This window comes from Schistocerca serialis, chromosome 1 (assembly GCF_023864345.2).
Source record: "Schistocerca serialis cubense isolate TAMUIC-IGC-003099 chromosome 1, iqSchSeri2.2, whole genome shotgun sequence".
NCBI classification, from domain to species: domain Eukaryota; kingdom Metazoa; phylum Arthropoda; class Insecta; order Orthoptera; family Acrididae; genus Schistocerca; species Schistocerca serialis.
In genome coordinates this window covers 201,046,094-201,070,024 of record NC_064638.1, presented here as the reverse complement: position 1 = coordinate 201,070,024, position 23,931 = coordinate 201,046,094, and the positions used below count along the sequence as shown (strand labels likewise).

At 40.0% G+C, this 23,931-nt stretch overlaps 1 protein-coding gene across 1 annotated transcript in view; it reads left to right on the top strand.

Annotated features, from left to right (window-relative positions):
* Positions 1-23,931, top strand: part of LOC126459141 (uncharacterized) — a 110,877-nt gene that overhangs the window by 44,064 nt on the left and 42,882 nt on the right. The window contains exons 4-6 of the mRNA XM_050095843.1: positions 11,547-11,791; positions 16,519-16,662; positions 21,625-21,792. Of these exons, the coding sequence (XP_049951800.1) occupies positions 11,547-11,791; positions 16,519-16,662; positions 21,625-21,792 (557 nt within the window). The remainder of the gene's footprint in view (positions 1-11,546; positions 11,792-16,518; positions 16,663-21,624; positions 21,793-23,931) is intronic.

The following is a 23,931-nucleotide window of genomic DNA, read 5'->3' as shown; positions in this document are numbered from 1 at the left end:
TTCCCAGGAAAAATATGTACTTAGGCACACAAGAAAGGCTACAACTCGATAATACAGGATCTTTAAGGGTTAAATGATTCAAATTTTACAATTTTATGTTCCTTACAAAAACAATATTTTTGAATACTAATATTTTCTAAACTATAAAATTTTGAAAGAATGTTAACTTCTGTGTACAGCTTTCAGATAAGTTAATGAATATCCGTCCTGCAACAGAAATCGCATCTGTGGGTACAAAGTTTTGACTATACATTGATTTACAAATGTCAAATATTTAGTATTTCCCTAATTGAAATGTTTCTGTGAAGAATATTTGTACACTCCTGGAAATTGAAATAAGAACACCGTGAATTCATTGTCCCAGGAAGGGGAAACTTTATTGACACATTCCTGGGGTCAGATACATCACATGATCACACTGACAGAACCACAGGCACATAGACACAGGCAACAGAGCATGCACAATGTCGGCACTAGTACATTGTATATCCACCTTTCAAAACAATGCAGGCTGCTATTCTCCCATGGAGACGATCGTAGAGATGCTGGGTGTAGTCCTGTGGAACGGCTTGCCATGCCATTTCCACCTGGCGCCTCAGTTGGACCAGCGTTCGTGCTGGACGTGCAGACCGCGTGAGATGACGCTTCATCCAGTCCCAAACATGCTCAATGGGGGACAGATCCGGAGATCTTGCTGGCCAGGGCAGCTGACTTACACCTTCTAGAGCACGTTGGGTGGCACGGGATACTTGCGGACGTGCATTGTCCTGTTGGAACAGCAAGATCCCTTGCCGGTCTAGGAATGGTAGAACGATGGGTTCGATGACGGTTTGGATGTACCGTGCACTATTCAGTGTCCCCTCGACGATCACCAGTGGTGTACGGCCAGTGTAGGAGATCGCTCCCCACACCATGATGCCGGGTGTTGGCCCTGTGTGCCTCGGTCGTATGCAGTCCTGATTGTGGCGCTCACCTGCACGGCGCCAAACTCACATACGACCATCATTGGCACCAAGGTAGAAGCGACTCTCATCGCTGAAGACGACACGTCTCCATTCGTCCCTCCATTCACGCCTGTCGCGACACCACTGGAGGCGGGCTGCACGATGTTGGGGCGTGAGCGGAAGACGGCCTAACGGTGTGCGGGACCGTAGCCCAGCTTCATGGAGACGGTTGCGAATGGTCCTCGCCGATACCCCAGGAGCAACAGTGTCCCTAATTTGCTGGGAAGTGGCGGTGCGGTCCCCTACGGCACTGCGTAGGATCCTACGGTCTTGGCGTGCATCCGTGCGTCGCTGCGGTCCGGTCGCAGGTCGACGGGCATGTGCACCTTCCGCCGACCACTGGCGACAACATCGATGTACTGTGGAGACCTCACGCCCCACGTGTTGAGCAATTCGGCGGTACGTCCACCCGGCCTCCCGCATGCCCACTATACGCCCTCGCTCAAAGTCCGTCAACTGCACATACGGTTCACGTCCACGCTGTCGCGGCATGCTACCAGTGTTAAAGACTGCGATGGAGCTCCGTATGCCACGGCAAACTGGCTGACACTGACGGCGGCGGTGCACAAATGCTGCGCAGCTAGCGCCATTCGACGGCCAACACCGCGGTTCCTGGTGTGTCCGCTGTGCCGTGCGTGTGATCATTGCTTGTACAGCCCTCTCGCAGTGTCCGGAGCAAGTATGGTGGGTCTGACACACTGGTGTCAATGTGTTCTTTTTTCCATTTCCAGGAGTGTATTATGGTAATCAGCCAAATGTAATCTACACTTTGAACAATAAGAGTCAGAAAGGTATAACTCATAAACAAATTTTAAAATGTAAGATAACTGAAGCACTGAAATTAAAAATGATATAAAGATTAGTATTTGTTTGTATTAGGAGTAATATAAACAAATACTAATCTTTATATCATTTTTAATTAGGAGTAATATCTTCCCTTATGAACCATGGACCTTGCCGTTGGTGGGGAGGCTTGCGTGCCTCAGCGATACAGATGGCCGTACCGTAGGTGCAACCACAACGGAGGGGTATCTGTTGAGAGGCCAGACAAACATGTGGTTCCTGAAGAGGGGCAGCAGCCTTTTCAGTAGTTGCAGGGGCAACAGTCTGGATGATTGACTGATCTGGACTTGTAACATTAACCAAAACGGCCTTGCTGTGCTGGTACTGCGAACGGTTGAAAGCAAGGGGAAACTACAGCCGTAATTTTTCCCGAGGACATGCAGCTTTACTGTATGATTAAATGATGATGGCATCCTCTTGGGTAAAATATTCCAGAGGTAAAATAGTCCCCCGTTCGGATCTCCGGGCGGGGACTGCTCAAGAGGACGTCGTTATCAGGACAAAGAAAACTGGCGTTCTACGGATCGGAGCGTGGAATGTCAGATCACTTAATCGGGCAGGTAGGTTAGAAAATTTAAAAAGGGAAACGGATAGGTTAAAGTTAGATATAGTGGGAATTAGTGAAGTTCGGTGGCAGGAGGAACAAGACTTTTGGTCAGGTGATTACAGGGTTATAAATACAAAATCAAATAGGGGTAAGGCAGGAGTAGGTTTAATAATGAATAAAAACATAGGAGTGCGGGTTAGCTACTACAAACAGCATAGTGAACGCATTATTGTGGCCAAGATAGACACAAAGCCCATGCCTACTACAGTAGTACAAGTTTATATGCCAACTAGCTATGCAGGTGATGAAGAAATAGATGAAATGTATGACGAGATAAAAGAAATTATTCAGGTAGTGAAGGGAGACGAAAATTTAATAGTCATGGGTCACTGGAATTCGTCAGTAGGAAAAGGGAGAGAAGGAAACATAGTAGGTGAATATGGATTGGGGGGAAGAAATGAAAGAGGAAGCCGTCTGGTAGAATTTTGCACAGAGCATAACTTAATCATAGCTAACACTTGGTTCAAGAATCATAAAAGAAGGTTGTATACATGGAAGAATCCTGGAGATACTAAAAGGTATCAGATAGATTATATAATGGTAAGACAGAGATTTAGGAACCAGGTTTTAAATTGTAGGACATTTCCAGGGGCAGATGTGGATTCTGACCACAATCTATTGGTTATGAACTGTAGATTAAAACTGAAGAAACTGCAAAAAGGTGGGAATTTAAGGAGATGGGACCTGGATAAACTGAAAGAACCAGAGGTTGTACAGAGTTTCAGAGAGAGCATAAGGGAACAATTGACAGGAATGGGGGAAAGAAATACAGTAGAAGAAGAGTGGGTAGCTCTGAGAGATGAAGTAGTGAAGGCAGCAGACGATCAAGTAGGTAAAAAGACGAGGGCTAGTAGAAATCCTTGGGTAACAGAAGAAATATTGAATTTAATTGATGAAAGGAGAAAATATAAAAATGCAGTAAATGAAGCAGGCAAAAAGGAATACAAACGTCTCAAAAATGAGATCGACAGGAAGTGCAAAATGGCTAAGCAGGGATGGCTAGAGGACAAATGTAAGGATGTAGAGGCTTGTCTCTCTAGGGGTAAGATAGATACTGCCTACAGCAAAATTAAAGAGACCTTTGGAGAGAAGAGAACCACTTGTATGAATATCAAGAGTTCAGATGGCAACCCTGTTCTAAGCAAAGAAGGGAAGGCAGAAAGGTGGAAGGAGTATATAGAGGGTTTATACAAGGGCGATGAACTTGAGGACAATGTTATGGAAATGGAAGAGGATGTAGATGAAGACGAAATGGGAGATAAGATACTGCGTGAAGAGTTTGACAGAGCACTGAAAGACCTGAGTCGAAACAAGGCCCCGGGAGTAGACAACATTCCATTAGAACTACTGATGGCCTTGGGAGAGCCAGTCACGACAAAACTCTACCATCTGGTGAGCAAGATGTATGGGACAGGCGAAATACCCTCAGACTTCAAGAAGAATATAATAATTCCAATCCCAAAGAAAGCAGGTGTTGACAGATGTGAAAATTACCGAACTATCAGTTTAATAAGTCACAGCTGCAAAATACTAACGCGAATTCTTTACAGACGAATGGAAAAACTGGTAGAAGCGGATCTCGGGGAAGATCGGTTTGGATTCCGTAGAAATGTTGGAACACGTGAGGCAATACTAACCTTACGACTTATCATAGAAGAAAGATTAAGAAAAGGCAAACCTACATTTCTAGCATTTGTAGACTTAGAAAAAGCTTTTGACAATGTTAACTGGAATACTCTCTTTCAAATTCTGAAGGTGGCAAGGGTAAAATACAGGGAGCGAAAGGCTATTTACAATTTGTACAGAAACCAGGTGGCAGTTATAAGAGTCGAGGGGCATGAAAGGGAAGCAGTGGTTGGGAAAGGAGTGAGACAGGGTTGTAGGCTCTCCCCAATGTTATTCAATCTGTATATTGAGTAAGCAGTAAAGGAAACAAAAGAAAAATTCGGAGTAGGTATTAAAATTCATGGAGAAGAAGTATAAACTTTGAGGTTCGCCGATGATATTGTAATTCTGTCAGAGACAGCAAAGGACTTGGAAGAGCAGTTGAATGGAATGGACAGTGTCTTGAAAGGAGGATATAAGATTAACATCAACAAAAGCAAAACGAGGATAATAGAATTTAGTCAAATTAAATCGGGTGATGCTGAGGGAATTAGATTAGGAAATGAGACACTTAAAGTAGTAAAGGAGTTTTGCTATTTAGGGAGTAAAATAACTGATGATGGTCGAAGTCGAGAGGATATAAAATGTAGACTGGCAATGGCAAGGAAATCGTTTCTGAAGAAGAGAAATTTGTTAACATCGAGTATAGATGTAAGTGTCACGAAGTCGTTTCTGAAAGTATTTGTATGGAGTGTAGCCATGTATGGAAGTGAAACATGGACGATAGCTAGTTTGGACAAGAAGAGAATAGAAGCTTTCGAAATGTGGTGCTACAGAACAATGCTGAAGATTAGGTGGGTAGATCACGTAACTAATGAGGAGGTATTGAATAGGATTGGGGAGAAGAGAAGTTTGTGGCACAACTTGACTAGAAGAAGGGATCGGTTGGTAGGACATGTTCTGAGACATCGAGGGATCACCAGTTTAGTATTGGAGGGCAACATGGAGGGTAAAAATCGTAGAGGGAGACCAATAGATGAATACACTAAGCAGATTCAGAAGGATGTAGGTTGCAGTAGGTACTGGGAGATGAAGAAGGTTGCACAGGATAGAGTAGCATGGAGAGCTGCATCAAACCAGTCTCAGGACTGAAGACAACAACAACAACAGGAGTAATATCACAATTAGTGGATGTGCTCCACTCTCTTATGTTTCGAAGTTTGGATGGAGTCTAATCTGTTAGTGCATCTAATGCCATTGCTCACAGCATTGACAAAGATTGCTAGGACAACTTTTGAAACTGACATGCACAAATAACCAAAAATATGCAACCTGACAGTCGCTGCATGATGAACTCAGGAATGGCAGAAACATGATTTTTCTCAAAAAAACTTACCACTGTCACTGCAAATTTTCCCTCATAGAATAAAAAAGGCCAAATACTGAAATCTTGATGAAGAAAATGCAGCAAATAATCTGAGGGAACAGGAAGCAGGTAATAGCGAATTAAACTAATAGAGGAAAGAAAAAAGAGTAGCATGTAAAATGTCTTAGACATTAAAAGTAGGTCGTTTTGTGAAACTGTTGTTGTTGTTCTTTTGGTGGTGGTGGTGGTGGTGGTGGTAGTCATGGTAGTCTTCAGTCCAGAGACTGGTATAGTGCAGCTCTCCATGCTACTCTATCCTGTGCAAGCTTCTTCACCTCTGAGTAACAGCCTTCTGAATCTGCTTAGTGTATTCATCCCTCGGTCTCCCTCTACGATTTTTACCCTCCACACTTCCCTCCAATACTAAACTGATGATCCCTTGATGCCTCACAACGTGTCCTACCAACCAATCCCTTCTTTTAGTCAAGTTGTGCCACAAATTCTTTTTCTCCCCAATTCTATTCAGTACCTCCTCATTAGTTATGTGATCTACCCATCTAATCTTCAGCATTCTTCTGTAGCACCACATTTTGAAAGCTTCTATTCTCTTATTATTGTCTGTTCTACGAGATTATGGAATAGGAGGCTAACTTTTGCAAGCAATTAAAGGCCTTTACATGGATAGTCAGGCAGCAGTTAGAGTTGACGGTAAATTGAGTTCATGGTTCAAAGTAGTTTCAGGGGTAAGACAAGGCCGCAACCTGTCACCACTGTCGTTCATATTATTTATGGATCATATGCTGAAAAAAATAGACTGGCTGGGTGAGATTAAGATATGTGAACACAAAATAAGCAGTGTTGCATATGCAGATGACTTAGTTGTGATGGCAGATTCGATTGAAAGTTTGCAAAGTAATATTTCAGAGCTAGATCAGAAATGTAAGAACTATGGTATGAAGATTAGCATCTCCAAACCGAAAGTAATGTCAGTGGGAAAGAAATATAAACAGATTGAGTGCCAAATAGGAGGAACAAAGTTAGAACAGGTGGACAGTTTCAAGTACTTAGGATGTATATTCTCACAGGATGGCAACATAGTGAAAGAACTGGAAGCGAGGTGTAGCAAAGCTAATGCAGTGAGCGCTCAGCTACAATCTACTCTCTTCTGCAGGAAGGAAGTCAGTACCAAGACTAAGTTATCTGTGCACCGTTCAATCTTTCGACCAACTTTGTTGTATGGGAGCGAAAGCTGGGTGGATTCAGGTTACCTTATCAACAAGGTTGAGGTTACGGATATGAAAGTAGCTAGGATGATTGCAGGTACTAGTAGATGGGATCAATGGCAGGAGGGCGTCCACAATGAGGAAATCAAAGAAAAACTGGGAATGAACTCTATAGATGTAGCAGTCAGGGCGAACAGGCTTAGATGGTGGGGTCATGTTACACGTATGGGAGAAGCTTGGTTACCCAAGAGACTCATGGGTTCAGCAGTAGAGGGTAGGAGGAGTCGGGGCAGACCAAGGAGAAGGTACCTGGATTCGGTTAAGAATGATTTTGAAGTAATAGGCTTAACATCAGAAGAGGCACCAATGTTAGCACTGAATAGGGGATCATGGAGGAATTTTATAAGGAGGCTATGCTCCAGACTAAACGTTGAAAGGCATAATCAGTGTTAAATGATGATGATGATGATGATATTCTCTTCTTGTCTAAACTATTTATCATCCATGTTTCACTTCCATACATGGCTACACTCCATACAAACACTTTTGTATCCTTTGCTCCATACAAACACTTTTGTATCCTTTGCTTTGACCATCATCATTTATTTTGCTCCCCAAATAACGAAACCTGTCTACTACCGTACTTTAAGTGTCTAATTTCCTAATCTAATTCCCTCAGCATACCTGATTTAATTCAACTACATTCCATTATCCTCATTTTGATTTTGTTGATGTTATCTTATATCCTCCTTTCTAGACACTGTCTATTCCATTCAACTGCTCTTTCAAGGCCTTTGCTGTCGCTGATAGTATTACAATATCACTGGCAAACCTTTTTATTTCTGCTCCATATAGGGTACAAAGAGTAGAGGTAACACATACTTCAAATAGATCTAAAGATTTAGCAAAACACTTATCAGAACCAAAACACATTAATATAGGGGTTCTGCAAGGTAGCATATTAGGACCAATACTATTCCTGATATACATCAATTAAGTTTCCCTGTAGTGCTAATCATGGTGAAAAAATTCTATTCACTGATGACAGAAACATTATAGTCACTGTGAAAACAAGAGAACTCCTTGCCAAGAAAGCAAATGAAACTCTCAAGGAAGTTTATGATTGGTCAATAAGCAATAAAGTGACACTGAACACAAAGAACACTAATGCCATGAATTTCAGTTTGAAGAGGAAAAATGACAATGTTAAATTAAATGTAGATGGCAGCTGTATAGACAGTGTAACAAATGCAAAATTTCTATGAAAGATTATTGATTCTCAGTTGAAGTGGTGTGAACACGCAAAGGTACTTGCAAACAGAATGTCATCAGCATGTTATGCCCTTAGAATCCTATCATCAGCGTGTAACATGCAGTGTCTATTAGTTACAAAATATGAACACAATTTTCAAACTCCAGAAGAGAGCCATAAGAATAATAACCAAAAATACTAGTCGAGCTCATTGTAAAGATCTGTTCAGAGCACTGGGGATTTTAACTGCTCCATGTTAATACATTTACCAGTCAGTTGTACACATAAAAAATAACATTGGTAATTACTGCACAAACAGCTGTGTCCATGCCATGCAACAAGAGATAGACTCAACTTACATTTACCAAGAAAAAATAAACATAAAACTCAAAACAGCATTTTCTACCAATGAACAAAACTGTACAATAAATTACCAAAAGAGATTAAAGAAATTGCAAAAACACACTTATTTCAAAAGGCAGCTACAACGTACCTGTTATGCAATACATTTTATACATTGAAGGATTACTTAGATAAAACAGAATAGGGGTTTGATAAAAAAATGTTGTACAAATAAATAATAATAATAATAATGATGATGATTATAAAACATCCCAATTCCACATAACACCTTTGCTTTACGTTTTTTCCTTCTTTTTTCCTTCCTAGAAATACTTACCCCCAAGCTATGCATAGTACAGTACCAACACCTCTTCCTCTTTCTGAGCTCAACATCTCACTCATCATGGAGGGATGCTGACTCAGTTCTTCAGGATAGTAAATGGGAAGATAACAGTACAGAAAATGGCCCAGAGATCACCAGTGTGTGTGTGTGTGTGTGTGTGTGTGTGTGTGTGTGTGTGTAGTGAGTGAAGTGAAGTGTTATGAAACAATGTGTGTGTAGTGTGTGCAGTGACTGATAGTGAGATATGAGTGAATGGTGTGTCATTACATTATTTAATAAGTTATTTGTAAAAAAAAAGTATTGTATACTAGGGGTAAATCTAATGATTATGTCTAACTAGAAGTCTGTAAATATGTGTGTATACAAATTAGCTTATTTTAAATTGGTCTAAACTTGTAAATATTTTGACATGTCCTATATCCTTGTAAAAAGAGATCTATGGTTGAATAAAGCTACTACTACTACTACTACTACTACTACTACTATACAGATTGAAAGACAGTGGGGATAGGCTACAACTCCGTCTCACGACCTTCCCAAGCACTGCTTCCCTTTCATGTCCCTGGACTCTCGTAACTGCTGTCTGATATCTGTACAACTTGTAAATAGCCTTTCGCTCCCTGTATTTGATCCCTGCCCCCTTCAGAATTTGAAAGAGAGTATTCCTGTCAATATGGTCAAATGCTTTCTCTAAGTCTGCAAATGGCTATGATTAAGTTACGCTCTGTGCAAAATTCTACCAAGTGGCTTCCTCTTTCATTCCTTACGCCCATTCCATATTCTCCTATTACTTTCCTTCTCTTCCTTTTCCTACTAACAAATTCCAGTCTACCACGACTATTAAATTTTCATCTCCCTTCACTATCTGAATAATTTCTTTTATCACATCATACATTATGTTTGCCTTTCCTTAACCTATCTCCTAAGATAAGTCATAGGGTCAGTATTGCCTCGCATGTTCCAACATTTCCACGGAATCCAAACTGATCTTCCCCAAGCTCAGCTTCTACCAGTTTTTCCATTTGTCTGTAAAGTATGCAATATTTTGTGACCATGGCTTATTAAACTGATAGTTTGGTAATTTTCACATCTGTCTACGCCTGCTTTCTTTAGGACTGGAATTATTACATTCCTTTTAAAGTTGATGGAAGAGTTTTGCCATGGCTGGCTCTCCCACCGCTATCAGTGGTTCTAATGGAATGTTGTCTACTCTTGGGACCTTGTTTCGACATAAGTCTATCTATCAGTGCTCTGTCAAATTCTTCAAGCAGTATCATTTCTCCCATTTCATCTTCATCTGTGTCCTAGTCCATTTCCATCATATTGCCCTCGAGTACATCACTCTTGTATAGACCATCTATGTACGCCTTCCACCTTTCGGCTTTCCCTTCTTTGTTTAGAACTGGTTTTCCATCTAAGCTCTTGATATTCATATAGGTGGTTCTCTTGTCTCCAAAGGTCTCTTTGATTTTTCTGTATGCAGTATCTATATCTTAGTGATATATACCTCTACATTCTTACATTTGTCCTCTAACCATCCCTGCATAGCCATTTTGCACTTCCTGTCGAACTCATTTTTGAGTTGTCTGTATTCCTTTTCTTCTGCTTCATTTACTGCATTTTTATATTTTCTCCTTTCATCAGTTAAATTCAGTATCTCTTCTGTTACCCAAGGATTTCTACTAGCCCTCACCTTTTTACCTACTTGATCCTCTGCTGCCTTCTGACTATTTCGTCTCTCAAAGCTACCCATTCTTCTACTTCTGTATTTCTTTCCCACGTTCTTGTCTGTTGTTTCCTAATGCTCTCTCTGAAACTCTCTACAACTTCTGTATCTTTTTGTTTATCTGGGTCCCATCTCCTTAAATTTCTACCTTTTTGTAGTTTCTTCAGTTTTATTCTACAGTTCATAACAAATAAATTGTAGTCATCATAGTCCACTCCTGCCCCAGGAAATGTCTTACAATTTGAAATCTGGTTCCTAAATCTCTGTCTTACCATTATATAATATATCTGAAACCTTCCAGTGCCTCTAGGCCTCTTCCAACAAACTTCTTTCATAATTCTTAAACCAAGTGTTGGCTATGATTAAGTTACGCTCTGTGCAAAATTCTACCAAGTGGCTTCCTCTTTCATTCCTTACGCCCATTCCATATTCTCCTATTACTATCCTTCTCTTCCTTTTCCTACTAACAAATTCCAGTCCACCATGACTATTAAATTTTCATCTCCCTTCACTATGTGAATAATTTCTTTTATCACATCATACATTTCTTCAATCTCCTCATCATCTTCAGAGGTAGTTGGCAGATAAACTCGTACTACTGTGGTAGGCATGGGCTTCGTGTCTGTCTTGGCTACAATAATGCATTCACTGTCCTGTTTGTAGGAGCTTACCCACACTCCTATATGTTTATTTATTATCAAGCCTACTTCTGCTTTACCCCATTTGATTTTGTATTTATAACCCTGTATTCATCTGAGCAGAAGTCTTGTTCCTCCTGCCACCGAACTTCACTAATTCCCACTATCTAACTTTAACCTATCAGTTTCCCTTTTTAAATTTTGTGGGTCCATAAAGTGTAAAATGGAAGGAACAAATTTTATCATGTACTTTGTATATTTTAGTGATAATGTATTTTGCAAGTACCCAGCACATTTAAGACAGAAAGTTGAAATCTGATAGATACTATGGCAAAAAATAAAAACTAAATAATACACATTCCTTGTAAAGATTATTTCTGCAGACATTACCATTGCTAAAAATAATTTTCGAAATATTATTCAAGACATCATCATTTAGTCATCAGTTGGCAGCTAATAAGTGTAGAAATCATTTGTCATTCCCTCCTGTAAGAAGAAATTGCCTGATTTTTCATGGTATTCAGTGTGAATAGGCAATAAATTTATATTGTAGCTTAAATTGCTCATTGTGTTTACCTAATATTCTGTGTGGTTCAGGTTCCGCTTAAATGGCAACCAAATAACCTATGGTTTGCCTCTCATGGACATACGCAGCACGTCACTTGGGGAGAGATGTCCTCTTGAAGTTGACTTTCCTTGTCAACCTCGTAAATACCGTGCATTTTCTGGATACTGCAACAATGTTCAAAATCCACACTGGGGCAATGCCAATACTCGATATCTACGTTTTCTGCCTGCTGAATATGCAGATGGAGTATCACTTCCTAGAGGAGGTGCAGCAGGTAAATATCTCATTTCAAAATTTAATATCAACATGAGTAGAGGAAATGAGACCAAATTACCTTGTTTTTCTGAATTTGATGAACTAAATTGTCACTACCAAAGTTTCTGAATTTTGAAAGTCAGAATGTATTTGTATCATACATGATGTTCTTGTTTCTTTCAGAGCTTGAATTAACAGTCTGATACTTTCCTTTTTCTTCACCTGTATTTTTCTTCCTCTGCAATTATTCATCTTCCAACTTATCTTACACTCTCTGCACTGCCTTTCTGGCACTCTTATCCTTCCTGTCTGTACTTTATGTGTAACACATGCTTGTCACTTTTTCCTAACTTGATGCTCTTCCTAACAGCTTCAGTGATCCTTTTTTTTTCCATGTTAAATGTACCTCCTTTCTAACATTCTTTTTCTTGTTCTGTCAATGTGTTATCTGAAATTATTACCTGCCATCTTTTTTTATAATTTATATTTTTTTGTGTCTTCTGTGATATATTTGTCATGTGCAATGACCTTTCTTTGTGTTCACTGTGCCAGCCACCTTGTCTCATAATTTTGTAACCAGCTATTCCATCGTAATTTTACAGGTTTGTCTAGTCACGCCCTACTTTATATTCATCTAACCCCTTCTGATTTTATTTTAGGTTTACATTAATTAATTTTCATACTATTATATCTGTTTTACTGCTTTCTTTCCTTTTATTTACATTATTAGCCACTCCACTGCCTGAAAATTGTTCATTACTAGACATGCTTACTTCCTGATTACCAATACCACTCTTCAAAGTACATTGGAATTGAGAACTGAAATTCTTCATTTTATCACTATTTCTAATAGCGTATCACACACAGAAACAAGTAACAGCACAGAAGTTTTCTAGCTACCACTCTTTTGTTGTGTCAGTCCATACTCTCACATACAGAATAATTCCATTGATGTTTCTATATAAGGACCCCAGCTGCATTAAGATTGCATTGTTTGTGAGGACAGGTAACGCTCACATATTTAAAATACATAAATAAATAAATGTCACTTGGGGTGAAGAAAAACAACCAAAGCAGAATATTAGATTATGATGTGATAACTGGCACTGTATGGTTAACAGTATGAACAGTTGCAAAAATTTGATGAATAGTAATTTCAAGCACAGCTTGATCCAGTAACTAGTACAAAAGTACAAATTCAAATATCAATTGGTTAGTCAAAGTTTCCTCTTAAATTAATCCTCAAGCAGGCACACTGGGGTATAGAGTACCCCACATTTAGTTTCTTGCTAGTGGCAACACTGCTTTTTCTCAGAGATTACTGGCACACTAGCTATTCCACTATTGTTGTACCAACTGCTGTAGTTAGTTTCACTCTGTCACTTTCTGTGTGCCTGTGGTCCCATGAATCTGTTGGCAGAATGCTACCAATGTACAAAGTACCCCATGTGCCTGGTCCTGCAAGAAAATACATATTTGGTATATACTTGTAGATGTGCATAGATATTTATACCAGATAAGTAGCTTTGAAAAATTACTTAGTTTATCACTTATTCAGGGAACTGTCACCAGAAGAAAGACTCAAAATTCTGCAGTAGTTGCAGATATATCGGATGGACAGGTCATGAACTGTGCAGTAGTAGCAGTGGGGAGTCGGACAAGAAGATGGAAATAATTCAAGAAAGTGAACATGGCAGTTATTCTGAACAAGACATACTGACTGTGACTGCAGGTGACACTACCGAGCGAGGTGGCGCTGTGGTTAGCACACTGGACTCGCATTCGGGAGGACGACGGTTCAATCCCGTCTCCGGCCATCCTGATTTAGGTTTTCCATGATTTCCCTAAATCGCTTCAGGCAAATGCCGGGTTGGTTCCTTTGAAAGGGCACGGCCGATTTCCTTCCCCATCCTTCCCTCACCCGAGCTTGTGCTCCGTCTCTAATGACCTCGTTGTCGACGGGACATTAAACACCAATCTCCTCCTCCTCCTCCTCCTGAAGGTGACAATAGTGATTCAAATAATGATGGAAATGCGGAGCTGTTATTGGTGAAGATAACATTACAAAGTGAAGAAAATTGTGAATACTTCAATCAGAGTAAAGTCAGAAATAAGAATATAGTGAAAGTGTTTCCTGGTCCTAGCAGCAGTGCAGATGACCTGAGTAGTGAGATTTGTGCCACTCATACAAATTTACGTATACAGAAGAAAAATGAATCATTACAGTACTCTCTTTATAGAGAAGCAAAGGAGACATCATGATTGGTTGGTTGAATTGGGGGAGGGGATCAGACAGCAAGGTCATTGGTCCCATCACATTAGGGAAGGATGGGGAAGGAAGTCAGCTGTGCCCTTTCAAGGGAACCATCCCAGCATTTACCTGAAACAATTTAGGGAAATCAGCATGGCCGAACGTGGGTTTGAACTGTCGCCCTTCCGAAAGTGAATCCAGTGTGCTAACCACTGCACCATCTATCTGACATCACAATCTGAAATATTTGCTTTACTGGGATGTCTATATCTTACTGAAATAAAGAAAGGACATTACAATAATGCACTTGAGCTATGGAACTCAGACAGAACAGGAATGCAAGTTCTAAGATCACGTACAAGTAAGAAGAGATTTTTGTTTTTACTCCGATGTATGCAATGTGATGACAAGAACATGTGCTGAAAGAAGAAAAACAGACAAACTATCTGCCATTCATCCTTTCTTGCAGCTGTTTGTTCTCGATTGCAGAAACTCATACAACCTCGGCCAATATGGATGAGAAATTGGAGGCTTTTCACAGGTGCTGCAGTTTCACATAGTATATTTGCAACAAGTCAACAAAATATGAGATCGAAAATCAAGATCTTTGCTCTGCTTGACTAAAAACATTTTTTACAAGTAGCTTGGAAGTATACTGTGGAAAACAAAAGGACTGCCCATATCAGACCTCAAACAAGCCACGTGTGGTAGTGATGTGCCTGATTCCCGACATCGAAGGAAGCAATAGTAATGTTACATTAGACAACTGGTACACCAGCTACCCTTTGGCAACATCTCTCCTAGAGAAGCAGCTTACTTGTATTTGCACACTGGATAACGACAAAAGAGAAATACCTGCTGAATTTCAGACAGGCAAAAATTGAAAATATGGGTCTTCAAGTTTTGAATTGCGCAAAGACATCACTCTCACATCATATGTAGCAAAGAAAAACAAATCAGTGATATTGCTATCAATGATGCATGAACTATGAAAACTTGATGATAAAACCAACAAGCCTGAAATAATAAAGGACTACAATGTGACAAAAGAGGGGTTGACACTGTGGATCAATTATACAATGTGTAAATTGTCTTTTGCATAATAAGGTGATGGCCAATGTGTCTTTTACTCTCCCATGAATGTGGCAGGAATCAGTGCACAGATTTTGTATTCCTGAAATAAAAAAAAAAGAAACACATCATATAAGAATAATTTTTTGAAGAATTTATCAATGACATCTGACTGAAAGATCCAAAATAATTCGTCTTCCTAGTGACATTTTGACTTTCTTGATTAAACATTGAGAACCCTTGGAAAAGAATGGCATATGTCCATCTGCTTCCCAACAATTAGCAAACAAGAAACATGGGAGGTGTGTAATTTGAGGCTGAGCAAAAGATGTATCAACAAGCATTATATGTGATATACACAAAACATTTGTTTGTAAGAAACATGTGACAGTTGCTTTACACTTGCAATAACTGTAATCAAAGTTTGAGACTGTGTTGTGTAAATCATGTACAAGGGTATAAAATAACCCATGTGGCTGCTCAGCTAATGGAAATATGGTGCACCTGCTCGAGGGTTAAGGCCTGACACCTATAATCTAGACGTGTCCTACTGTGCGTAACAGTAATTTACTATGAATTCTCTCTCTCTCTCTCTCTCTCTCTCTCTCTCTCTCTCTCTCTCTCTCCCCTCCCAAGAAAATGAAAATAAACACATAGATTTTTACTGATACCATCAGAAAACATTTGGCATTGATGCCCAGGAGTCTCCACCTGGCAAAGTACGGGTGGCAAGTTGCAGATCTTTTCAGCTGACGCCACATTAGGTGACCACATGTCAATGATGATGAAATGCTGATGAGGACAGCACTACATCCAGTCCCCAAGTGGAGAAAATCTCTGACCCACCTGGGAATCAAACCTGGACCCTCTGCATGGCAGTCAAATACACTGGCCCTTCAGCTAAGGGGGCTGACAGATTTTTCAAAGGTTTGGAGTTATGAAGAAACACATAAGACAATTGTAACACAGCTGCTGATAATTCCCTACTTTTTTTCCTCCTAATCCCTCTGATTTTGATTTACATTAATTATTTCTCACCACCTAATCCCTCAGATTTTCACTTTGATTTACATTAATTATTTCTCATATTATTAATATCTTTGTTACTGTTTTCTTTATGTTTGTTTTGATTAAACATAAGTTCTTCATTTTACCATTATTCCTGGTGTGTTCATGGTGACTTCTCTTTCTATCTTTTTGATGTCTCTTCATCTCCTTTTGTTCCTCCTCCTCTTTATTGCTTATCTGACTTCAACTCACAATAAAAAATAATGTTTTATTAAATTAATGACATGCCATTGCCAGCTATATGATACTTACTTCAATCGTTGTGCATGTGGAAATGTTGTGTCTACACCTTCATAACACATAATTTAGTTCTGAATTTTGTCTTTAGAGTATACATTTCTATTTCCATTTTGCAGATTCCAGTTCACTGCCGAGCCCACGTGAGGTGTCTTTAGCTGTTCACAAGGATGCTGATCTGCCACATCCTCATTTAATGACTCTGACAGCTGTATGGGGAGAATTCTTAGCACACGATATGTCACATACCCCACAGATGACTGGTAGGGATCCTTATCTCATTGACTTCGTGGGGTATTATTACAACGTTTATGTTATGTTCATTTACTCTGAAACAGAATACTTAATACTTGTACAGATGTTTAGTTTTTCATAACTGGTTAATTCAGCAGAACATCTGCAGTTTGAAATAAGACTCTACTAACAGATATGTATGTTGTTTCAGAAGATACTCTGCTTCTGTCTCCCCATGAAACAGCAACTATTTATGTAGGTGTAGCTTGTGTCTGCACCCCCTCCCCCCCCCCCCTCCCTCCCTCCTCCCCTAGCATTAAGTACATGGGTGGTTAGATTTTGGTATTCCTGTTAAAACAAACATTGAGAAACAAAAACAAGAAAATGCAATCACTCACCTGTAGCTGATGATGTATGGCACACAAAAACAAGTAACAGAACAGAGATTTAACTAGCGTTTCAGCTACCACTGTTTTGTAGTGTAGCTCCACATGTTCACACAATGAATGATTTCATCCATATCTGATACTTCCTCTGTCAGGAAGATTACATTGTTTGTGAGGACAAATAAGGCTCATACACTGAGAACAAGGGCATTTATAAATGTCAGTCAGGATGAAAGAAAAAAATAGAAGAATATGAAATTATGATGTGATAGCTGCCAGCTGAATGTTAACAGTATAAGCACTTGCAAAAAAATGTTGACAGATAGTAATTTCAAGCACAATATGAAACAAAAAGCACAAATTAAAATATCGTTTTGTTAGTCCCAGTCCACTTTTATGATCAGCCATAACATCAATAACATATACTATGGCACATAACAGATGCAGGAAACAGATACACATCAAATGCCATATCAGGCACAGAGAGTCAAACTCAAACTATTAATGTATTTAAAAACAAAGATGATGTGACTTACCATACGAAAGCGCTGGCAGGTCGATAGAAACACAAACAGACACATACATACACACAAAATTCAAGCTTTCGCAACAAACTGTTGCCTCATCAGGAAAGAGGGAAGGAGAGGGAAAGACGAAAGGAAGTGGGTTTTAAGGGAGAGGGTAAGGAGTCATTCCAATCCCGGGAGCAGAAAGACTTACCTTAGGGGGAAAAAAGGACGGGTATACACTCGCGCACACACACACATATCCATCCACACATATGCAAACACAAGCAGACATATTTAAAGACCAAGTATGACTCCATCCATACCTCACAGAATGGCTGGAATCCAGGCAGTGATCACACTTATGACAAAGTTTACAGTTCCTAAGAAAACACCTATAAGAATAATTGAAATATTATGTATTTGTATCTTTAATACAGCTGTGAATTCAACGGTACACCATCAATCTCTTATTTTGATGGTACAACTTCACAGAATTTAAGAAGGGGATAAGATAGTGTAGGAATCAGTTTATTTTACATCGCATTAGTTTGCAGCCAATAAATTCCTTTCTGTGCCAGATTAAACTTAAGGGCTTCTGCTATATTTGCATAATGATATTTAGTGTGTAACAGAAATGTATGGCACAAATTGCAGGACACATTGCTCACATATATATGAAGAAATTATGTTATATGAACATGGGTCTGGAAATTCTTTGCTCCCCTGTTGCTACTAATTTTTTCCAACTCATTAATCTTGGGACACACACATGAACAGAATGCTCCAGAATACCGCACACAACTCTTTTTCACTGATGATGTTCAATATGCTCTCTGTGTGCATTGATGCATGCATCAACCCATCATCGAAGTGAATTTCAGACACACTGGCATATCCCTGGACTATAGCGTATGGTTTTGCAGCTTTCCACAATATGGCCACAGAGACTCGGAACATCTTTTTCTGGGTTTCCATGCACGAGGGCTTTAAAATGCCCCTGCAAACAAAAGTCCATTGGGTTTAGGTCCAGAGAGTGTGGAGGCCAGGCAATTGGTCCATCTCTACCTATCCATCAGTCACCGAATCTGTTATTTAGAAGCCAATGGACATTAACACTAAAGTGAGGAGATGCTCCATTGTGCCTGAAGTACATGTTTGTTGCACAGCTAAAGGCACAACGGCTAACAGATCAGGTAGAAAATTCTGTACGAAATTATGGTAACTTTGTCTGTTCGGCCTCGTCTAAAAAAGTCACCAAAATAACAGCACAAACTTTGACAGAATGTCTTTGTTGACAACTTGCTTCAACAGTGCGCGAGGATTGACATATGCCCATGCAGAAATTTACAATCTGATTTTGTGGAAATGACACCTATCTGTGAATAGCACCCTTGCACTAAAATTATGGTTGACACTTTGTTGAAGAAATCATTCGCAGAAGAGTACACATGCAGAAAAATCAGCTGCTGATAGTACCTGCACACACTGTAAATGATATGGATACAGCTGGTCATCATAGAACACTTGACAGACAGTCATGTGATGAACATTCAGTGTTGCAGCTACATGTCTTGTACTTTATCATCAACTGCATGAAGAATTGCTGCCTCCCATTGCAGTGTCTTCATCCTTCTAGGCCTTCCCATTTGCGAGTATCAATTGTGGCACATTTGTCCTGGAAATCTCTCCTGGTACAAATGTTGAGCAAGAGTACCATCGCCGTCAGCTAATCCATACATCAAATAGGCATCTGCCATCTCTGCATTTGTGTACACTGCCATTGCATGAGCCAAGGCTGTGATTAACTCTACATAGTAATCTGTGTGCTTGCAACCATCGTACTGGTCACTAGAACAGTTGATGTTACCTGCAAATAAGCAATGACACACGTCACATGGCAACAGCGCAACAGCAACATGTAAAACAAAACATTGGTGGTGCACAACATAACCAGATGACATCAAGAGTGCATATGCTCCATGATTTTAATGTTCTGTTCTTGTGTTTTCCCACTATTAATGAGTTGGAGAAAATGAGTTGTATCATGGAAACAAAAAGCATTTCCAGAGCCATGTTCATATAAGTTCTTTGTCTACATGTGAAGAATGTGTCATGCAATTTGTGTCGCACATTTCTGTTACACCTGTATAGCAGAAACAAAAAAGTATCAAATTTTTACAAATTTATATTAAATCCATAGTATGTTATCAATGTCTGTAAAATGTTATTTTGTGCCTTCTGCCTCGTGCAGGATATGAGAGATGTAATTATTAACATTAATCTGCGCATGACACATTTCCTGCCTTTTCAATTAAACATTTTGTACTATTTACTGGCATGTGGACATTTTCTTTATAATAATAACATCTTATCTTTACTGAAGGAAGTGTACATATAATATGTAAGGCTGCTCCTGCATAGTTCTGTAGTTGTATTTTTACATGGCTCAGAGGACTAGTAATGTGTACATCTGTAAATGTACATATAATATGTAAGGCTGCTCATGCATTGTACTGTAGTTCTCTTTTTACATGGCTCAGAGGACTAATACATTACTGGCCATTAAAATTGCTACACCACGAAGACAACGTGCTACAGAAGTGAAATTTAACTGACAGGAAGAAGATGCTGTGATATGCAAATGATTAGCTTTCCAGATCATTCACACAAGGTTGGTGCCGGTGGCAACACTTACAACGTGCTGACATGAGGAAAGTTTCCAACTGATTTCTCATACACAAACAGCAGTTGACCGGCGTTGCCTGGTGAAATGTTGTTCTGATGCCTCGCGTAAGGAGGAGAAATGCGTACCATCATGTTTCCGACTTTGATAAAGGTCGGATTGTAGCCTTTCGCAAATGCGGTTTATCGTATCATGACATTGATGCCCGTGTTGGTCGAGATCCAATGACTGTTAGCAGAATATGGAATCGGTGGTTTCAGGAGGGTAATATAGAACGCCATGCTGGATCCCAAAGGCCTAGCAGTCAAGATGACAGACATCTTATCTGCTTGGCTGTAACAGATCGTGCAGCCACGTCTCGATCCCTGAGTCAATAGATGCGGACGTTTGTAAAACAACAACCATCTGCACGAACAGTTCAACGATGTTTGCAGCAACATGGACTATCAGCTCGGAGACCATGGCTGGGTTACCCTTGACGCTGCATCACAGACAGGAGCACCTGCGATGGTGCACTCAATGATGAACCTGGGTGCACAAATGGCAAAACGTCATTTTTTCAGACGAATCCAGGTTCTCTTTACAGCATCATGATGGTCGCATCCGTGTTTGGCGACATCGCAGTGAACGCACATTGGAAGCGTGTATTCATCATCGCCATACTGACGTATCACCCGGAGTGATGGTATGGGTTGCCATTGGTCACACGTCTCTCACCAATTGAAAACGTCTGGTCGATGGTGGCCGGGCAACTGGCTAGTCACAATATGCCGGTCACTACTCTTGATGAACTGTGGTATCTTGTTGAAGCTGCATGGACAGCTGTACCTGTAGACGCCATCCAAGCTCTGTTTGACTCAATGCCCAGTAGTATCAAGGCCGTTATTACGGCCAGAGGTAGTTGTTCTGGATACTGACTTCTCAGGATCTATGTACCCAAACTGCGTGAAAATGTAATCACATGTCAGTTCTAGTATAATATATTTGTCCAATGAATACCTGTTTATCATCTGCATTTCTTCTTGGTGTAGCAATTTTAGTGATCAGTAGTGTAGTTGCCCTTCTGTTAAACAATGTTCTATATCTTGTCAAGTACAACATTACTAACTTTGTTTCCAAGGAAGAAACTCAATAACTTGAGCCACAATCCAAGTTTTTATACCCCAAGTCATAGGCTAGCATGAACTACAATTCAAACAAAATGAATGCCTTCAATATCTGTTATGAATTATGATTCTTTGTTTGCTCATCTCATTCACAAATTTTATAGCATAATTTTGTCAGTGCCTGTCAGAAAGCCCATTTTAAAATGTACTTTGGCATGCCAATACAAACCTTCATTTTCAAAATTATAGCTGTACTCAATGACTTATCTGTACTGTTCAGTCAAAAATGTTCACTTCATTTTTAAAGGTTACCAAGGTGAACGTCTGAAATGCTGTGGTGTGAGTATCAGTGACTTTCATCCAGAGTGTTTTCCCATTCGCCTTCCTGACAATGACCCAGTATATAGTAAGACAGGTGAAAAATGTCAAGAGTACTCTCGTTCAGGAACTGCACCACGAATTGGTTGCACACTGGGTGAGTAATAGATTCTCAAGCCTGAAAGAGAACTTTCTTCACAAAGCAAATTGAATAAATGTATACTAATTTTAACTGCATGCCTCATAAAATCATTACGTTTTAACATAAAGAAAAGCAAAGCAGTTACTAGGAACGAACTGAGGGATAAATAGAAGCTCATTAGATAATTAATTTAAATTTGTTGTGGCTATAGTCTATAGTCTTGTTGGCTTGTAATGATTTTAGTCTTCTAAACAGGAAAACATTTGGTCCATCTCTACTGACAGCTGTGTCGTCATGATGTTAAACCACAATCTCCCTTCTCCTCCTCCTCCAAGATTTGGTCCAATTACAAAACGTATGTGGTTTTAATTCAAAATGTGTTAAGTGATACACCTGGCATAATATTAGAAAGAGTCAATAAACAAGACTGAAAACATTGCTAAGTTTTTAAGATGACTGACAAAGGAAAAAAACCTACACACACACACACACACACACACACACACACACACACACACACACACACACACACACACAGAGAGAGAGAGAGAGAGAGAGAGAGAGAGAGAGAGAGAGAGAGAGAGAGAGAGAGAGAGAGAGCTACCTACTATCTTGTATCTGCTCAACAGCTCAGCTGGAGTGAGGGGTTGTGTCCAGTGAAGTACAAGGGTTGCCCAGAAAGTAATGCTGCATGTGTTTTCTTCAACAATTCTTTATTGAACATAATGAGAATTACACACATGAAAGAATCGTGTTTTATCTACAAACTCATTTTTCCACGTAATCTCCATCCCATTCTATGGCCTTCCTCCAGTGTGAAACAAGGGCGTGCATCCCCTGTTGGTACCGATCCTTGTCCTGGTGGCAGAGCCAGTGCTTCATTGTGTGAATTACCTCATCATCATCTATAAAAGTCTTCCACATGTGGCATTCTTTTTAATGGTCCAAACAAGTGGAAGTCCGAGGGGGCTAGGTCAGGGCTATAGAGTGGATGTGGTAACACTGTCCAACCCTGTTTTGCAATGTGTTCAGCAGTCCTCAGACTTGTGTGGGGCTGAGCGTTATCATGTTGCAGCAAAACATCTCCTGGGTTGCTGTGGCGCTGAAGTCGCTGGAAGTGTGTCTTGAGTTTTGTTAATATGTTGACATATGCTTCTGAATTAATGGTACTGTCTCTTGTCATCACATCAATGAGAATCACATTTTCACATTCCCCGAAAATGAAGATCATGACTTTACTGGCGGAAGCAGTTGCTTTGAATTTTTTCTTCTGTGGGGAGTGCAAATGGCACCATTCCATCAACTGTTGTTTTGTTTTGGGCTTGAAATGATGAACCCAGGTTTCATCACCCGTCACAATCCGGGACGAGAAGGCTCCTGCTCAGCTTCAAAACTTTGCAACAAATGAAGACAAACGTTTTTTCTGTGTGATTAGTGATCCAACATTAGACACAGTGGGACACATCTTGCGTACGGTTTTGAATATCCCAGAGTGTGGATAACTGTATCCACACTTTCTTTGCTGATTGACATATGCAGAGCCAACTGCTAAGTTATAACACATCTGTGCTTGCAAATGGCATCAACTCAGTGCAACATGTAAGGTGTGACAGCCGTGGATGGTCTCCTCAACCGCTGCAAATCGTGGAGCTCTGTTGAACTGCCTTCTGATGACCTCACCCTCCATGCCCAGTGACCAACTGTACTTCTGTCAATAGCAGATATTCCATAGACGTTGCACTAGCGATTGTGAGTATTCCCCACAGTTTATTCCTCTGCAGTGAGAAATTAAATGACAACATGTTGCTTGTAATGTACATCACCTACAGACGCCATATTGAAACTATCCTGCAGCTACGCTATCTGTTGGAAGTGACAGAAACTTGGTACACTCACTCAAGTGACTTCATATCATACATACATAACCTTTTGCATTCACAGCATTGCTTTACTTTCTGGGCAACCCTCGTATGTAAGAGAAAAATGGTGGGGAGAGGAGAGAAAGTTGACTGATACATGGGTAGGAGAGGTAGCAAGGGTTAGGATAGTGATTTGACTACAATGAGATCATCCTGGATGAGGCAGGGTAGTTGCATGTGGCACATGATGAAGCAAAGAAGCCGATTTGAAGGTAGAGAGAGAGAAAAGGAAGAA